At 38.0% G+C, this 16,475-nt stretch overlaps 1 protein-coding gene across 3 annotated transcripts in view; it reads left to right on the plus strand.

Moving 5' to 3' along the window:
- LOC126235981 (integrin beta-PS-like) overlaps positions 1-16,475 on the plus strand; it is a 251,926-nt gene that overhangs the window by 79,598 nt on the left and 155,853 nt on the right. For all 3 annotated transcript variants that reach the window (XM_049944961.1, XM_049944960.1, XM_049944963.1), the window contains exons 5-6: positions 10,666-10,836; positions 11,314-11,409. In XM_049944961.1, coding sequence (XP_049800918.1) covers positions 10,666-10,836; positions 11,314-11,409 — 267 coding nt within the window. The remainder of the gene's footprint in view (positions 1-10,665; positions 10,837-11,313; positions 11,410-16,475) is intronic.

The raw sequence follows: 16,475 nt of genomic DNA on the forward strand, positions 1-16,475 counted from the left end.
GAGGGCATTCGTCTCTCCTCAGATAGAGTACAACAAATACTTGACCTTCCCCTCCCTCAAACCTATAAAGAGTTACATAGATACCTCGGAATGGTAAATTTTTTTAGACTCCACATTCCACATGCGGCATCTCTTCAAGCCCCTCTCACTGAGGCCTTAAAGGGAAAGAATACCACAGGCGACAGACACATAGAATGGGATCAGACCATGCAGCTAGCCTTCGACTCGCTTAAGTATGCCTTAGTGAATGCTATTACCCTGTCTCACCCTCACCCTGATGCCCCCATGACAATAACCACAGATGCTAGCGATAATGCCATTGGTGCAGTTTTGCAACAGACCCTACCAACAGGTACTACACCCCTGCGTTTCTTTTCAAAAAAGCTCACCGAAACGCAAAGAAAGTGGTCCACATTTGATCGTGAACTTTACGCCATTTATGAGGCCGTAAAGTACTTTCGTACAGATATTGAAGCCCGACTTGTGACAGTTTACACAGATCACAAGCCCCTTGTCAAGGCTCTCCGCAAACCAGCATTAGATGTACTACCCAGAAGGTTCCGCCATATGGATTTAGTATTACAATATGTTTCAGATTTGCAGTATATCAGGGGTAATGACAATGTTGCAGCAGACTACCTGTCACGCCTGTCCTCCCTGATGAGAGCTATTGATCCTCACCGCTTACACGAGCTCCAGCTATCCGACCCAGAGATAAAGCACCTTCTCTCTGACTCTGATACTTCGTTACAAATTGCTCTACTTCCCTTCCCTAATGATGATTGCTCTTTGTTTTGTGACATTAAAACAGGTCATCCTTGTCCTATAGTCCCTAAAGCTCTTAGGAAAGATGTTTTCGACACAATCCACAATCTCGCTCACCCGAGCATTCGCGCGACTACGCACCTCATTACGGAGAGATACGTTTGGCCTAATGTAAAAAGAGATTGTACTCGGTGGGTGAGAGCATGCATACCTTGCCAGAGAGCCAAAATACACAAGCATACTAAACCCCCATTAGGCAAATTTACTGTGCCCTCAGGTAGATTCCGTCATGTCCACTTGGACATTGTCGGTCCGTTACCGATATCTAAAAATTTCCGTTACTTACTGACCATGATAGATCGTACCACACGTTGGGCCGAGGCTATCCCCATCGCGGACATTACGGCCGACACTGTAGCTAACGCTTTTGTCCACCACTGGCTTTCTCGTTTTGGTTGCCCTACTTCACTTACCACAGACCAGGGGAGACAATTTGAATCTAATCTGTTTAATCGCCTCTGTCAACTGTGTGGCATCAACAAATTCAGAACTACAGCCTATCACCCGCAATCTAACGGCCTAATAGAACAATGGCACCGTACCCTGAAGGTCGCTCTCGTGTGTCATTCTTCCTCTTGGACTGAGGCACTCCCCTGGGTCCTTTTAGGGTTGAAGACGGTTTTCAAAGAAGACCTTAAAGTGTCAGTTGCTGAGATGGTATACGGAGAAAACCTCGCACTTCTGGCGGATTTTCTTGATGATCCTCCTCTACTTCCCGAGGATCAACTTCCCGAGTTGGTACGACAGGTTCAACAGCATATCACCAAGTTACATTTTCCGCAACCTCGATCGCATGCTACCCCTCCAGTTTTCATTCACCCACACCTCAGTTCTTGTAACTATGTGATGCTTAGAGAAGACGCCGTGCGTCCACCCCTTGCTCCACCCTACACTGGCCCATACCGGGTCCTGTCACGCTCTGAAAATACTTATACGATCCTCTTTAAGAACAAACCATCTGTCGTGTCCATTGAGCGATTGAAACCAGCATGGATCCTTAACCACACCGACATACACAATAATGAATCTGTTTTGCAAGAAACTTCAGAGGCCTGTCCTAACCCTTCTCCACAAGCTAAGCAAACACTCTCTGCAAGTCAAGGCCCCCCCCCCTCTTCTGTACTTCATGCCTCCGAGTGCCAGCAGTAATGAACTAGTGTTTCAAGTGAACTTGAGTGACTATGATGTGGACTCTATAAAAATACAACTTGTGGACACTTTTCTTTTTTTTATTTGAAATTCAAAACAATTCTGTGCCATCTGACCAGAAAGACATTAAGCTATTACAGTGCTTCAATGTGGCTCCTGGTACTTCACAAAATGACATTTCAGCCTATGTAGACTCCAATAATGTTTTATTTATAAGAGTAACCCCACCTTCTCCTTCATCTTCCCTGTATCCTCCTACCCCTATTGCCATCACCCGTGCTGGCTGCATCGTACGGCCACCTCTTAGACTTCAAGATTACGTCATGCCTTAAATGTTTACCTTCCCTTTATCACTTACTCCTCATCACTCCTCCTATGCGCTCCGCGCTCCTCGGGAGGGGGGGGGGGGGGGCTCTGTGGCAGAACTGCCAGAAAATATTAATATCTTTGCTTTTTTGTACTTCGTTTTTACTTACTTTGGTTGTTGACTAGTTGATGTGAGACATTCGTCATGACTGTTACCGTGATTGTCGAAATCTATTTCTTTGTTTTTTGATTTATCGTGTGCCAATAAAATATTACGTGGTGAAAGTAAATGGTGTTTTCTGTGTTATAAGTATAACACTCACCATACTTGCTTTCAAAAATCTAGCTTCATTCAGATTTTACATTTTAAAAAAGCTGTCATTCAAAAGCTATTAACAGAAATTCCATTTACTTCAAAACCATCAGACACACAACTACCACATCATCAAACCATCACATCATTAGCAAACCAACTACTGCAAATAACAGCACAAAATTAGTTTACATTCTGCTCAAAACATAAACCAAGATGACACAATGAACATAAAATATTACAATTCAGAACACATAAAATCCCTAACTGTCATCAGTCTAAAATAGTCAACAACATCAACATTACTATTACTTCCTGACATCATCAGTACAACGCCTTGCTTCAAAACTCATCATCATTAACTCAGACTGCTTCCATTATCATAAACTATAACCCCATAATCTCCACAATTCCTAAGTTACCAAAGTGCTCTGATAACAGCTTCCATATCACATTCATAACACCATAGCACATATTCCAAACAAATGACCTCTCTCAACATTCTGCAACAACATTTCTCCACATTATTCTCTTAAGTACCAATATAACACGTAGCCTCTTGTCATTCTTTGTAGATGTAGTCTGATAATTTATTTTTTATAATCAAGAGTCATCTCAAAATGAACCAGGGATGAAAGACATTGTTGACACAATTTGCAAAAATACTGCAGGTAGATTATCATACTTCACAAGATTTCTTACTAATAAGAGGTGCTAACTAAAGTTCCCAGAATATATCGATAAATAAAATTACACTTAACAGCTTGATCTTATTTATCACCACCACCTTTAGAGTAGTCCTCTTGGGGGTGTATGCACTGCTCCCTAGGGTTTTCCATGAACTGATAGTTCCTTGGAATACATTTTTCATAAGCCTCTTTAGTAACAATTGCAGTTGTGTATGAATCTCCTTAAACACATGAAATCTTTGGCTTTTTAACTTGAATTTCATTGTGGGGAATAAAAAAAGTCACTTGGTTCTAAGTTGGTTGAATTTCACAGATGAGGAACAATTGTCATTTTCTGATACTGCTGATATTTGATTTGTGGGCATAAGGCCATGGCCCAAGGCATAATTCTGTGCTTAACCTTTCATCTTCCACTGCTGGAAATTTTATCAGAGGCTTTAATGACACAGAAAGTTCTTACAGACTCAAATAAGCTCAGCAGGTGCTGATATTATAGTCACAGGATACTACCTTTCACCTTTTGTGAATTGCTCAATTTTACATTTCTGATCATTTAAAGCAAATTGCCAATCTTTGCACCAATTTGAAATCTTATCCATATCTGACTGAATATATATGTAGCACCTTTCAGACAGTACTTCACTATATATAAATGTGTCATCTGCAAATAGTCTGAGTTTTGTATTGATATTGTCCGTATGGTCCTTAATGTACAACACACTTCACTGGGACATACTCGAAGTTACTTCTACACTTGACAGTGGCTTTCCATCCAAGATAACATGCCGTATCCTTCCTACCAAAACATCCTCAATGCAGTCACAAATTTCACATGATTCTTCATATGATTGTATCTCTGACAGTAAGCATACATGTGGTGCTGAATCAAAAGTTTTGTGGAAATCGAGACATACTGTACCTACGTACCTGACTGGCTGGATCCAAAGTTTCCATTATGTTATGTGAGAAAAGTGTGAGTTGGGTTTTGCATGGCTAAAACTGTACAATTGAATGCCATTTTGTTTTTCACCAGGAACTCCTGGGTGATCAGTGCAGTGTGTGACCTTCCATTGTCATGAGAGAGGAACCAATTGTCTGTACACCACTTTTGTTGGACAAAATCCTCTGACACATCCCGTAAGACAGACCCACATCTTTCCATGCATCCTGAATGATATGCCTACCATCTTCCAGCACCATGTTCTGAACAACAGTTACATTTTAAGGGCTAATTCTTGTTGACAGCTGTCATGAATGGCAATCATTCTCAAACAATGTTCTGCCCTCTTGCAAACATTTAAAACAGTTGTAAGTTTAAATGAATTTTATCCATAATGGATGCTTTCGAACTCTGTGACTGTTCCTTTATCAGGTGTAGAAAAATATCCGCTACCAGTCACAATAAAAGGTTATTTATTTGTCACACGACCGGTGTTGGGCTAGCACCCATCCACAGGTGTTTATACATTCATTTACATGTTTATACGTTGGAGATCAATTAAGATGAAGCACCATTATTACAGCTACACTGTGGTGACAGTTTTGCCACTTAGTTACACACTAACTTTCAAACTATGTATGAGGTACCACCTGGCGGCATTTCATCATAGTAGCTAGATTCACCAGCTACATATACATTCTGGGACCTTTTTAGTAGCAGTTCATATTTCAGGTGTTTTCATAATATCCACACTCTCATATGATGATACACAGAATGTTACAGTAAATTTCCAAACAGTCTTACAAGCTGTCTTTTATGAAAAAATTCAGAGAGGCACCAAATCTCATGAAAATTTACAATGGTTCACCAAATCTACACATTAAATCAGACAGGACAAAATATAGAATCATCTAGTAGTAAGTTTCCAACAAAATAAGTAAAATGCATGGATTCCTTCAACACACTCCACTTCAGTGTATATTATAAGTGTCTGATCATTAAAAAATTAAGTTTTTCTTCTAAAAACTACAAATCAGTTCATCATCATTTTCTGTGTGCCTTACATACTTCCTTGTCCTCATTTTAGCATTGTGATGATTGTTTCTTTCATTTGTGTTTGTCGTCACATTCAAATTTTACCTCATCTCATCTCACCTTACTTTCACTTAGTTTTTATGTCCATGGTAGTAGTTCATAACAGTACTTACAGTAAGTTTGTTTTTCTCCTATTTTTAATTGGTATTTTCAGTCCTTCTTGCATCAGTAAAACATCAGCTAAAGAAACATCATTAAATTACTTTCTGGTAACATTACTAGTCTATTAAAGTATAACATACAATGTGTAGTTTAAAGATTGAAGTACATTTTAAACAAATATTCTCTCAAAATTATTAAAATAAGTCAACACATGATCTTATGCAGAAGAAAATTCCTGATATCTAGGCACTTGTAAAAACACACAATGGGAATTCAGTTTGAAGAGCTCAGAAAATGGTCAAAATATATACACAAGAAATTAAAAATTACACATTATTATGATTCGGTTTTGCTAAGACAGAATAGTCAGAATAGTAAAAATTGTAGAGTGCATGGGGCATCCATCATAAGTCATTCTCACCTTGATACATGCTGTATTGTTTCACATTCTTTATCAGTTTGTGGCAACATAGTGACTATACATCACCTCTGACTGACAAATGAAACATCACTGTCCTGTGTAGTAGAGTGAACAATAAAATCTGTGATGGTTTAGTATGTGTCAAACCTCTTATTGGTGTAGACCATGATGTAATTCTGTCCAGCAAATAAAGTAAGGATTTGTCTACCACAGTCCATGTACTATTTATTATGTGTGAACTTGTGCTGGTATTGCATTTCTTATAGTGGTGACCCCATCTACTGAACCATGTCATGATTTTGTGCAAATCTGCTGCACCATTTGGGTACTTGATAATACTGCCATTGTTTGCTGCATTTCCTCTCCATGTCGACAATGGCACCAAGGATATTTCACAAACAGTGTCACATGTGATACAAACATTTCATGTGACAGTTTACAAAGTAACATTTGACATGGACTAGAGGAACTTTACTGCAGTGATTTAGAGGAACACAGTTCACTGCCAAACAGTTCAAAGAATTTCAGGTATGGGTCAGAAAGCTATAAGCAAATTGTATCCATTGTGTGAGGGACCATTTCTAGTAACTAAAATGCCACACCCAAATGCAATAGTATTGACTGATGCAGGGATGGGTAAAGATAAAAGGATGTATAAACATTCAAGATTTGAGGCCATTTGTAACTGAATGAAGGGATAATAAATAATAGGAATCACATTCTTCAAAATTTGTGGTATAAGAAATATATTGCAAAGCTTCTAATAACTTACTGGGCCCTTGGGGAAAGTGTTACAGTCTGTCTCATAAAAAGGTTATCTTTACTTAAATGTGATTCTGTATCAAGGAACAGAGGCACAGTTCATGATAATGAAGAGATAATCTGAGGTTGCTACCCCAATGGTTGAATAGTGAGGAAGTATTTTGTTAGAGTATGCCTCAGCAAAGGGCCAGTATTTAATGTATACTTATTGGATTGTGTACATTGATGCCGAGGTTCATAAGAAAGCTTAATGTACAATATTAGGTTAGGCGGTGAACCAGTTGATTTTATTGTAAATTTTTCTGAAAGGGTTTTTACCCAAGTGGTGAGAAGTAGCATGTGTTTTAAGTGTGGATTTGAGTAACAGCTCTGGGACAAGGGACATTTTCCATAGTGTTGAAGGTTTTGTTCTTGTTATCCATGCATGAGGGGTTTCTAAGGTCTCGCTTACTCTGTAAAATGTCTGTTTTAATATTACAGGCTTGATAGTGTGAATTACCAGAAGTGTTATTACTATGGTTAGCAATAAGACTGAATGAAGCCTAAACCTTTCCTTGGTCTCTATAGATGCCTTATCCAGTAGCCACAATATCTGGTCCAATGATACTGAAATGATAAATACTGTACCTAACCTACCAATGATTTGAAAAGTATAAATTTTTCTTTGGATTATAGGGGAAAGAAAGTAAATTTATGTAATTTTTTTGAGTTTTGTGCAGCAAGATGTTGAGTTTTGTAGAGGAATTTTTTCCCTGTCCTTTCCTAACCACACCTGGGGAGGGTTTCTATCTTCTTGTGGAGTAGATAGCTGTGCTTGAATGAGTTTTGTAGGGAAAAACTTTTTTTTTAAATAGATGCCACTGATTGTGTGAATATCTTTTAGGGTTGTACTTAATGTTAAGTAGAAACCATTCTCATGCTATGGAAAGGAGCAGTTATCTCTTAATCTTTTGATTAATCGGCTGTATGATCTTGTTAGCCTTAAGTTTCCTTTTTTTTCTGTTCCTCTTCAGACATCAAACTAGGTAACTGCACTACACTTTCCATTGGCATTCCATAGTATGGGGTAGGGATCATTTTTCAGAGTATGAAATGGTGAAACTGGTGATGTCTGTTTTGTAGACTTGATGAACAGCACTATTCTTTGTCCCATCAATGAAGAAACTCCCCCAGGAGGGTAGATTATGGTGGAGTGGAGTGGGAAGAGTACCAGTCTTTGGGGCCTATCTTATATAATGATAAGCACCTCTTTTTCAAGCTTTCTATAACTACAGTGCACTGTGTTAAGAGTTTACAAGACAAAAGGAATGGACCATTTAGAAGAATCAACTCTATGGGAGAGCAGAGCTCCAATCCCATAAGAAGATACATCCACAGCTAATGCAACTGGCTTATCTGGATGAAAATGTATCAAATACTGACTTAATAACGTCTTTTAAGTGCCTAAATGTGTCCTGACATTCTTGGGACCACAAAAAAGGAATGTTTTCCCAGCACAGCCAGTTCAGCATGGCAGCAACTTGTGCAGCATTTTTAAATGACTTTGGTATATTGGTTAAGCTTCCCCATGACATCTTGTATCTCCTTAATATTACAGGGTGCCGGCAGGTCTCTGATTGAAGACAAATATGAAATAACAGGATGAATTCCCTGTGCATTTATTACATGTCCTAAATAGTCAAGTTGTTCTTGGAAGAAGGAGCACTTTTCTTTGTTTAAGCTAGCTGCAGGAAGAACCTGAAACAGTCAGTCTACATTTGCTGAATGTTTGGCTTTTTTATGACCCATGTCAACAATATTGTACAAATAGTTTGTACAGGAAGCAACTTTTCGTGTTAATTATTCCAGGAGCTGTTGAAAAATAGTAGGTGCTGAAGCACTTCTGAGCAGTAGTCATTGAAACTGCAGTGAACGTAGGTGAGTGTTGATCACAAAATGTTGCTTGGACTGTTCATCCAATGGTAACTGAAAGAAGGCCTCATGTAAAACAGTCTTGGAAAAAAAATTTTCCTGTTCCAGTCTATCAATTAATTCCTCTTGCCATGAGAGAGGAAAAGTATCATGATGGTTTATGCATTTACTGTTTTCTTCAAAGTGAGCACACAGATGTAAACCTCCTGATGGCTTTTTGAGAATTACCAAGGGCACTGCCCATTGACGCAGAAATGGGTTATTTAACACCACTGTCTTTCCATTTTTGCAGTTGCTGGGCAACCTGCTCACTTTTCACATGAGGGACACACTTTGCATGAAAAAATAATGGTTGTGCATTGCCTTAACAGTAAAATGCACTTCAAAACCTTTAGCCCTTCCTGTATCTGTTTCTAGAACTGAGAACATGAAATGATAAACATTTTGCAACTCCGTGAAAAATAACTGGCAAAATGCACATACCAGGTACTGGAATTTTGTGTTTGTTGTATGCATACAAACTAGAAATAGGCTCCTGAAGCTGTGGACTACCAATCCTGTCATACACACAGATGGACCAGTATCTAATTGCAATTTATTTGGTCTTTGAGCCCCTCCTAATTGAAAAAAAAGTTTGTTCACCTGTCTGTGTACTACAGCAGAAGAGTACTGTGATGCGAAAGTACAAGCCTTTGTTTGTGCTGGCTTTAATGGCCTCACCAATACAAAATGCACTTTTTGATAGCTATGCTGTGGTTGTGCACCCTCGTGGACTCAATTGTTGCTCAAGTCTGGCATTCCTTGTAAATACATTGTTTGAATATGAATTTGCTTTCCACAATGGAAAATTTTGCATCTTGACAAGGGCAGCCTTGAAAAGCACTAAGGACTAGTCTTCCTCACAGTATTCTGTAGTATATGTCTATGTACCACAAGTCTGAAAGTTTCCACCTCTACGTTTACTGTTTGTCTGAGCTCTGAACTCTAGCACTAATTTTAGACTGAGTGTCTTGTGCTCTCTGAACAACAGAGATACATGGAGTCTCAAAATTGTTGCTACAATTGTGGGTTCTTTACTATTCTTTGGGAGGAGACCAACTGGATGCTATAACACATAAAATATTATATCAGTTAATTACAACATAGATAAGATTAATTACTTAACTTTGTTCAATCCACTTTCACAGCAACATCATGAGTATTCTTAACTGTCTCTGAACATTAACATATGACTTATACAGACAAAATACATGTCTCTCACTATGTTTAACAATAACTTTATATAGTGTTCTGCATAATGCATAGATCACACAGCTAGCCTGCTAGAAGATGATGCTGCTGTCTTATTCGGAATCACAAACTGGGGCTGAGTGGTATTGTACTAGGCTGTAAGTAGAAGATGCGTTGTGACAGTGTAGTGTAATTTGTGGGTGTAGTTTATTGATCAATATGGCTTGCAGCAACTATCTTTTCTTAGGGTTTTATCATGAGGTACCATCCTTGCTTTGGCACTTCACTCTTTGGATGATACCACATTTTCTATCTTAATGCTTCTGCAGTAGGATGTAAATAACGCATTTAAGATTTGATTACTGATAAAAGAAAAGAAGCAACTATTTTTATAACTTGGGAAAAATATCTGTGTATCAAGTGATCTAGTTCTCCAAGTACATCAGGTATCCTGAGTATTTGTGTGTATCAAGTTCTCCGGTTGCTTGTGTGTATTGACAAATGCAAAATATAATGCAAGTAAGTCACTGATCAATTCTATTACAAACTGTATTGTTTATGTGAGAGGCAATTTTGACTTGCTTGCTATATTTGAGATTCATCTTTTGTAATGTTTCTTGCCTAATTAGATAACATATCTATAACACAACAGCTGTCCAAAGCAATGGCATAAGGAAACATAACCATTTACCATACAGATAAAACATTCTCTCTCTCTCTCTCTCTCTCTCTCTCTCTCTCCCCAACTGAGTAGAAGTAGAAGCATTTGTGGGTTTTGCAATTAAACTGTGTGTTTATGCACTATTCAATACCTCTGCCATAGATAAATTATTGTTTTTCTTTCATTAATTGGTAAATTTTCCATTACTGCATTAGTACAACCATATAAACACTGTTCTGTATTCAATACTGAATTATTTAGATAGAAGTGGGAAATGCAAAAGTCTCAGGGAACTTGGACAGCCCAGAAGGAGGATTTGATGCCATTATGCAGGCCATGGTGTGTACAAAGGAAATTGGATGGCGTGAGAAAGCCCGACATCTTCTTGTATATTCTTCTGATGCTCCTTTCCATTTTGCTGGTGATGGAAAGGTAAGCAGTGCCACCTTCTGAAGCATTAATCATACTGAAAGATACTTAGTTCATGTGAAAATAGTTATAATATATCCACTCAATAATAATGCAGTATCACTCTATAAAGAAAAAATTGAAAACTTAGTACATATTTTTACAGTTTGTGTGTGTGTGTGTGTGTGTGTGTGTGTGTGTGTGTGTGTGTGTGTGTGTGCGTGTGCGTGTGCGTGTGCATGTGCGTGTGCGTGTGCGTGTGCGTGCAAGCGTGTGCGTGCATGTGCATGTTTATCTATTTACCACACAGTCAGAGTATCTTTTCATAACCTGTATATTGCCTTCTTAAGGAGAATTCTTTTCAGGGAAAATATCATACTACCTGGAAATTAATTGCATTCTAAACAGAACATTTTAATATGAAACTCCACATTCTTCCATTCCTTTATCAAGTCCTTAAATTAGGATGGTTGGTTGATAAATCAAATTAATTTATTTCAGTTAGCTGGCATTGTGGAGCCACATGATGGTCGCTGCTATATGGAGAATGGAGAATACACACATAGTCTGGTCTTCGACTATCCATCTGTCGGCCAGGTAGAGTTTGCATCATAAACATCTTTTAATGTAAATATACAGCTAATTTATATGCAAAAGTGGCTTTAATGAAGAAATAAAGATTACAAATTTAACTACATGTGGATTAATAGTGAAAGATATCTTCTTTATCAGTACCATGATCACAACTGTGCATCAGCAAATAATAAAACACACACACACACATACACACACTATTATAGATACAAATAAAATTGGCAAGTAAATGGCAATGAAACAAACAAATAATTCTAATAAGCACAGATCCAGGAACCAAACAGACACTAACAGTGTTGTAACATTGACATGACTATACTTGTGCATATGTTGTACCAGGGAAATCATTGGTTTCTGGACCAGTGTTTAGTGAGATTATTTGCTTGTTTCATTCTCCCTTGCTTGTTCCTTTCATTTCTACCTACGATGGTCAAATACACTCTAACTAAAACATTTGAACACTGAAGTCTACATTTTTTCAGTTTCTTATCAACTAATTGGATTACGATGTGTGTGTGCGTGTGTGTGTGTGTTTGAAATGTTCCCTTGTGTGAAGTATGAATGTACTTAGATAAAATGGCATGCTCACTGTTAATTATTAAATTTGACCATCAATCTCTTTATTTTGATTATTGGAATAATCATGCATATTTCTTCATTGTTGCAGACTTCTATACCTCTGCATCTTCTTCTACACTGATAACTGAAATGTTTTCTCAGTTCTAGAGCACTACTCAGTGATCTTGACCTCCCTCAGACCTCATATATTCACTTTTGCTAACAACCAGGAAACACTTTGTAACAATTCATGCTAATACATGTGCATGACATGAATGACAGAGCTCTGAAATCTTAATGGCAGTTCAACTTCTTCTCTGGTTCCCATGACATCATGCCTATTTGCAAGGTACTCATTGCTCTATGGCACATAATGCATCTCCAAACTGGAATGAAACTGCATGAAATGAACTGCCCAAATCAGCAGGTACCACAGCTATGGTTGTCTTGCCTTGCAGAAATGCTGTGTAATTCTGCACCAGATTCCATGTTCAAACAGTGAGACAACACTCCCAAACAGCATACAAGTCTGAAGTTACTATCCAAACTAATATATATTTTTATGATTCGTCAGTACTATAGATATTGTGCAACATACCATTCACTGGAGTGACTTTACACCCCAGAGAGAGAGAGAGAGAGAGAGAGAGAGAGAGAGAGAGAGAGAGAGAGTATGTTGAAAAGGCATTTCACCATTTCACCATTAATGACCATTATTAGGTAGTGTCCCAGCAAGTCCCTAAAGTTAATGTGTTTTTCTCAATGTTAGGAAGTTATGTTTCCTCCAAGCCTTTGCCCATCAAGTGTCACTCTCATTGGTCAGTTTTCTGGCCTTTTCTTCTTTCATATATTTAACCTTTATTTGGTTTAGAAAATAACTTTTATTTCATATGTACAATTACAGATTAGGCTCTACCTTTACCTTCTTTCTGTCAGTATTAAATTTAACGTTATAAGTACTCCATAGGTACTTTAGAATGTGCTGTTTGAAACTCTCTTGATATCTCTCCACCAGTGACAGACTGCTTACAAGTTGCTGGAGCTGCCCATCCCTGCCTTGGTTCATGATACCCCACCAACTAAGGCATGCGTGTTCCCTTGATGATTTATTGCACAATATTACTAAAATTTTCAGAAAAATTCTTTTGACCTGAAAACATAACCATTACAGTAGTCTCCTCTAAGACCAAAGATTTTGCTGATTTTGAACAATTTTACCCTGGAAGTTAGCTGCACAACTCATCTAAAGATAAATTTTGACTAATTATTATTTTACTACAGTTTAAATGTGAGGTGCTTTTAGTACACTATAAGAGCAGTGTCATGTTTGACAAATGTGTATGTTGTCGCAACATGTCAGGATTGTGGGTTGGTGTTTCACTGGGGAGCATGCAGTAGGGAAATAAAAAAACTGTGAGATGAGGCTGTTGCATGGAGTTGAAGATTATGTAGTCGAGACTGCACTTCAGGCAGAATTAGAAATAACGTATTATGAATTAGATAAGTTGACATGTGAAAGAGACAATGTGAACTGGAAGACACAGGCATAACAAGAAAGCATCAACAGTCGCATTTCAGATTCCAGGTAGCAGTCAGTTTGACGTGTTACCTGAAGTAGGAGAAGAGCCTCAACCACATGTTGAGCAAAGCATAGTGCTACAGACTCATAGGAATGACTTTAAAAATCCTGTAAAAAGAAAAGAGTCTTACTGCTAGGATACAGTCATGTGAGAACAGCAGACCAATTGCTACAAGAAAAACTAGCTGTAGAATACCAGCTCACAAGTATCATGAGACCTAGCACGAAGCTCAGCCTGGTGACAGAGAATGTAGGGGCCTTTTGCAGAGATTGTAATGGAGAGGATCAGGTACTTATAGTAGGAGGAGCAGTAAACAGCATGGCTAGCAGCTTATAATACATTTTTAAAGGTGTCCTGGAAGAAATAGGAGTAGCAACAGCACACACTCGAGTGGGGTTTGTGCAGTTTTTGCAGTGACGTGAGCAGTCCTGGGTTAACATGGCCATTAGCTAAGTTAACAAAGAGCTAAGCAAATTGGTTTTCTCTGAAACAAAGTCTCATACCTCTACCATGCCTGTTGCTGGAATTGAGAGATGGGGATATACAAATAATGGCCTCCACCTGAACAGGAGGGGGAAGGAAATATTAGCCAAACATTTTGCAGAAAAAACACAAGACAAAATGTCTGTGATTCCTGGAGTCAAGGGGACACATTTTTTAGGTTAGAGTCAGCTTACAGACAGACAAAATTGAAGGAAATTAGAGCAAAACAGGGCCATCATATATGCAACAGTTTCCAGAAAAGTAAGATTAATTTGTTTCATTATAGCACAGAGGGTTAAATACCAAGATAGATGAGCTTCTTGTATGCCTAGATGATGTTGAAAATTCTGAAGTGATAGATGTTGTGTGTCTCTCTGAACACAATGTAATCAGAAGGATGGAGAAGTTAAATATCAAAGATTATAGACTTGCTTCATTTTTGTGTTGAGGTAACATGGAAAAATGAGGAGTTGTAATAAATGTAAAAGTTGGGCACAAAGTAAAAAAATATTGAAATAAATATTTTTTGTGTTGTCCAGAATATATAATCATGTGCTTCTGAGTTGTTACTGCAGTGTACTTCTCTTATAATTGTAACAGTCTACAGATCTTCTATAGGAAACTTTCAGATGTTTATGAGAAATCTAAATGCTTTATTGAGCTACCTGTCAGACCAGAAGAAACAGTTAGTAATTTGTGGACATTTCAATACAGATTTCTTAAGATATGGGAAGGAAAAATGAACTAGAATTATTATTTGTGTTTCAATCTAATTTCAGTTGTCAATTTTCCAACTTGTGTGCAGCAAAGTAGTAGGTCGTTGATTGATAACATTTTTATAGACAGTGCTCAAGCTGAAGCAATTAATGCATACCCATTGTTAATGGACTATCTGATCATGATGCACAAGTAATGGAAATGAACAATATGGCACCTTACAACACTGCGTCAGGTTCATACAAAGCAGTGAGGCGTATTAATGAGAACAGGATACAGTGTTTTAAGAGTAAGTTAAAAGGGGTGGTATGGTATGAGGTACATACAGAAAGAGATGATACCATCAAATTCGATTTATTCCATAGCAAATTGATGCCAATATTTGAAAGTCACTTTTCCAGAAAATGAACCAGAATATCTATTAAAAAAATAAGTAAGCTGTGGATGATCAAGGGAATTAAACCCCAGATCACATAAGAAACAGATTGACCGTCCTTACGGAGGAACAGGCAACCATAAAAATAGTTTTCCCGTTGGTCAACAGATGTCGCAGGCGATGCTATAATGCTAACTGACCTGTCCATGTCGCGGAATTGGCAACGCTGTATCTTTGGTGACGTGAATGACGCTGATTTGTGTTCGGCTAGAGCTCTGCGCGCGAATTGCATTCGTCACACAGCTGACTGTAGACCATGATCGGCTATGGTTTTTCCTGAGTTTTCAATCGAAGAATGTATATTAGCTCCTGTAATTCTACAAACCAAGTTTATTTCTACTGTAGAGATACTTCTCACAATCATATGTGAAATGAAATAAATGGAAAGTAACACACAAATATTTCTCGTGAGCTACTGTTTAAATGCAGACTGTATTGCAGTCGCATAGGTTTTACACACGCCTTCCATGCCGTCTATTTCCTCTTTGTTATACAGTTCTTCTGATACGAATTATGGTGGTAAAAAAGATCTCCACATCCAGGTTAGCACTAGAAAATTTTCAAAATCTTCTCAACATCTTTGAAATATAATCCGTTAATTTACTGACAAATATTGCACTGAGCAGTGGGTTTCGCGTCCTGACATTACCGACATGATTATTTTCCTACGCCACTTTGTTTGCTTTGTCAAAACCAGCGGGCAAAATAATCTTATCTCAATATCAAAGATTTACATCGTAGCTGTAACTAGAAGTCTGTGTGGACAGGAAAAATTCCGCCGTCCGTATGTGCACCGCATCCACAAGATCATTATCCACGTCTGCCGAGTTGCTTATCCGCATTCTGAGATAGTAACGTTTTGTAAAGCAGTTTAACCCACCACTGCTCTGAAAAGAGACTTGTGCCTGGCCTGAATTTTTGTCTGCTGATGTCCGCACTCGGTTGTGATGCGAATTAAGGCTTGACATATTTCAGTGACAGTCATTTCAAATTTAAATTCTTTTACTTTGCATGTAACTTATCATAAATGATATAAGAGTGGCACAAAACGATGAATTTTGGATTGTTGTTGAAAGGGGGCTGCAAACGCTGTAATATACAAATGAAAGCGTGTTTTTCAAGCATACAGGGTGATTCAAAAAGAATACCACAACTTTAAAAATGTGTATTTAATGAAAGAAACATAATATAACCTTCTGTTATACATCATTACAAAGAGTATTCAAAAAGGTTTTTTTTTTCACTCAAAAACAAGTTCAGAGATGTTCAATATGGCCCCCTCCAGACACTCGAGC

Source organism: Schistocerca nitens, chromosome 2 (assembly GCF_023898315.1).
Source record: "Schistocerca nitens isolate TAMUIC-IGC-003100 chromosome 2, iqSchNite1.1, whole genome shotgun sequence".
NCBI classification, from domain to species: Eukaryota; Metazoa; Arthropoda; class Insecta; order Orthoptera; family Acrididae; genus Schistocerca; species Schistocerca nitens.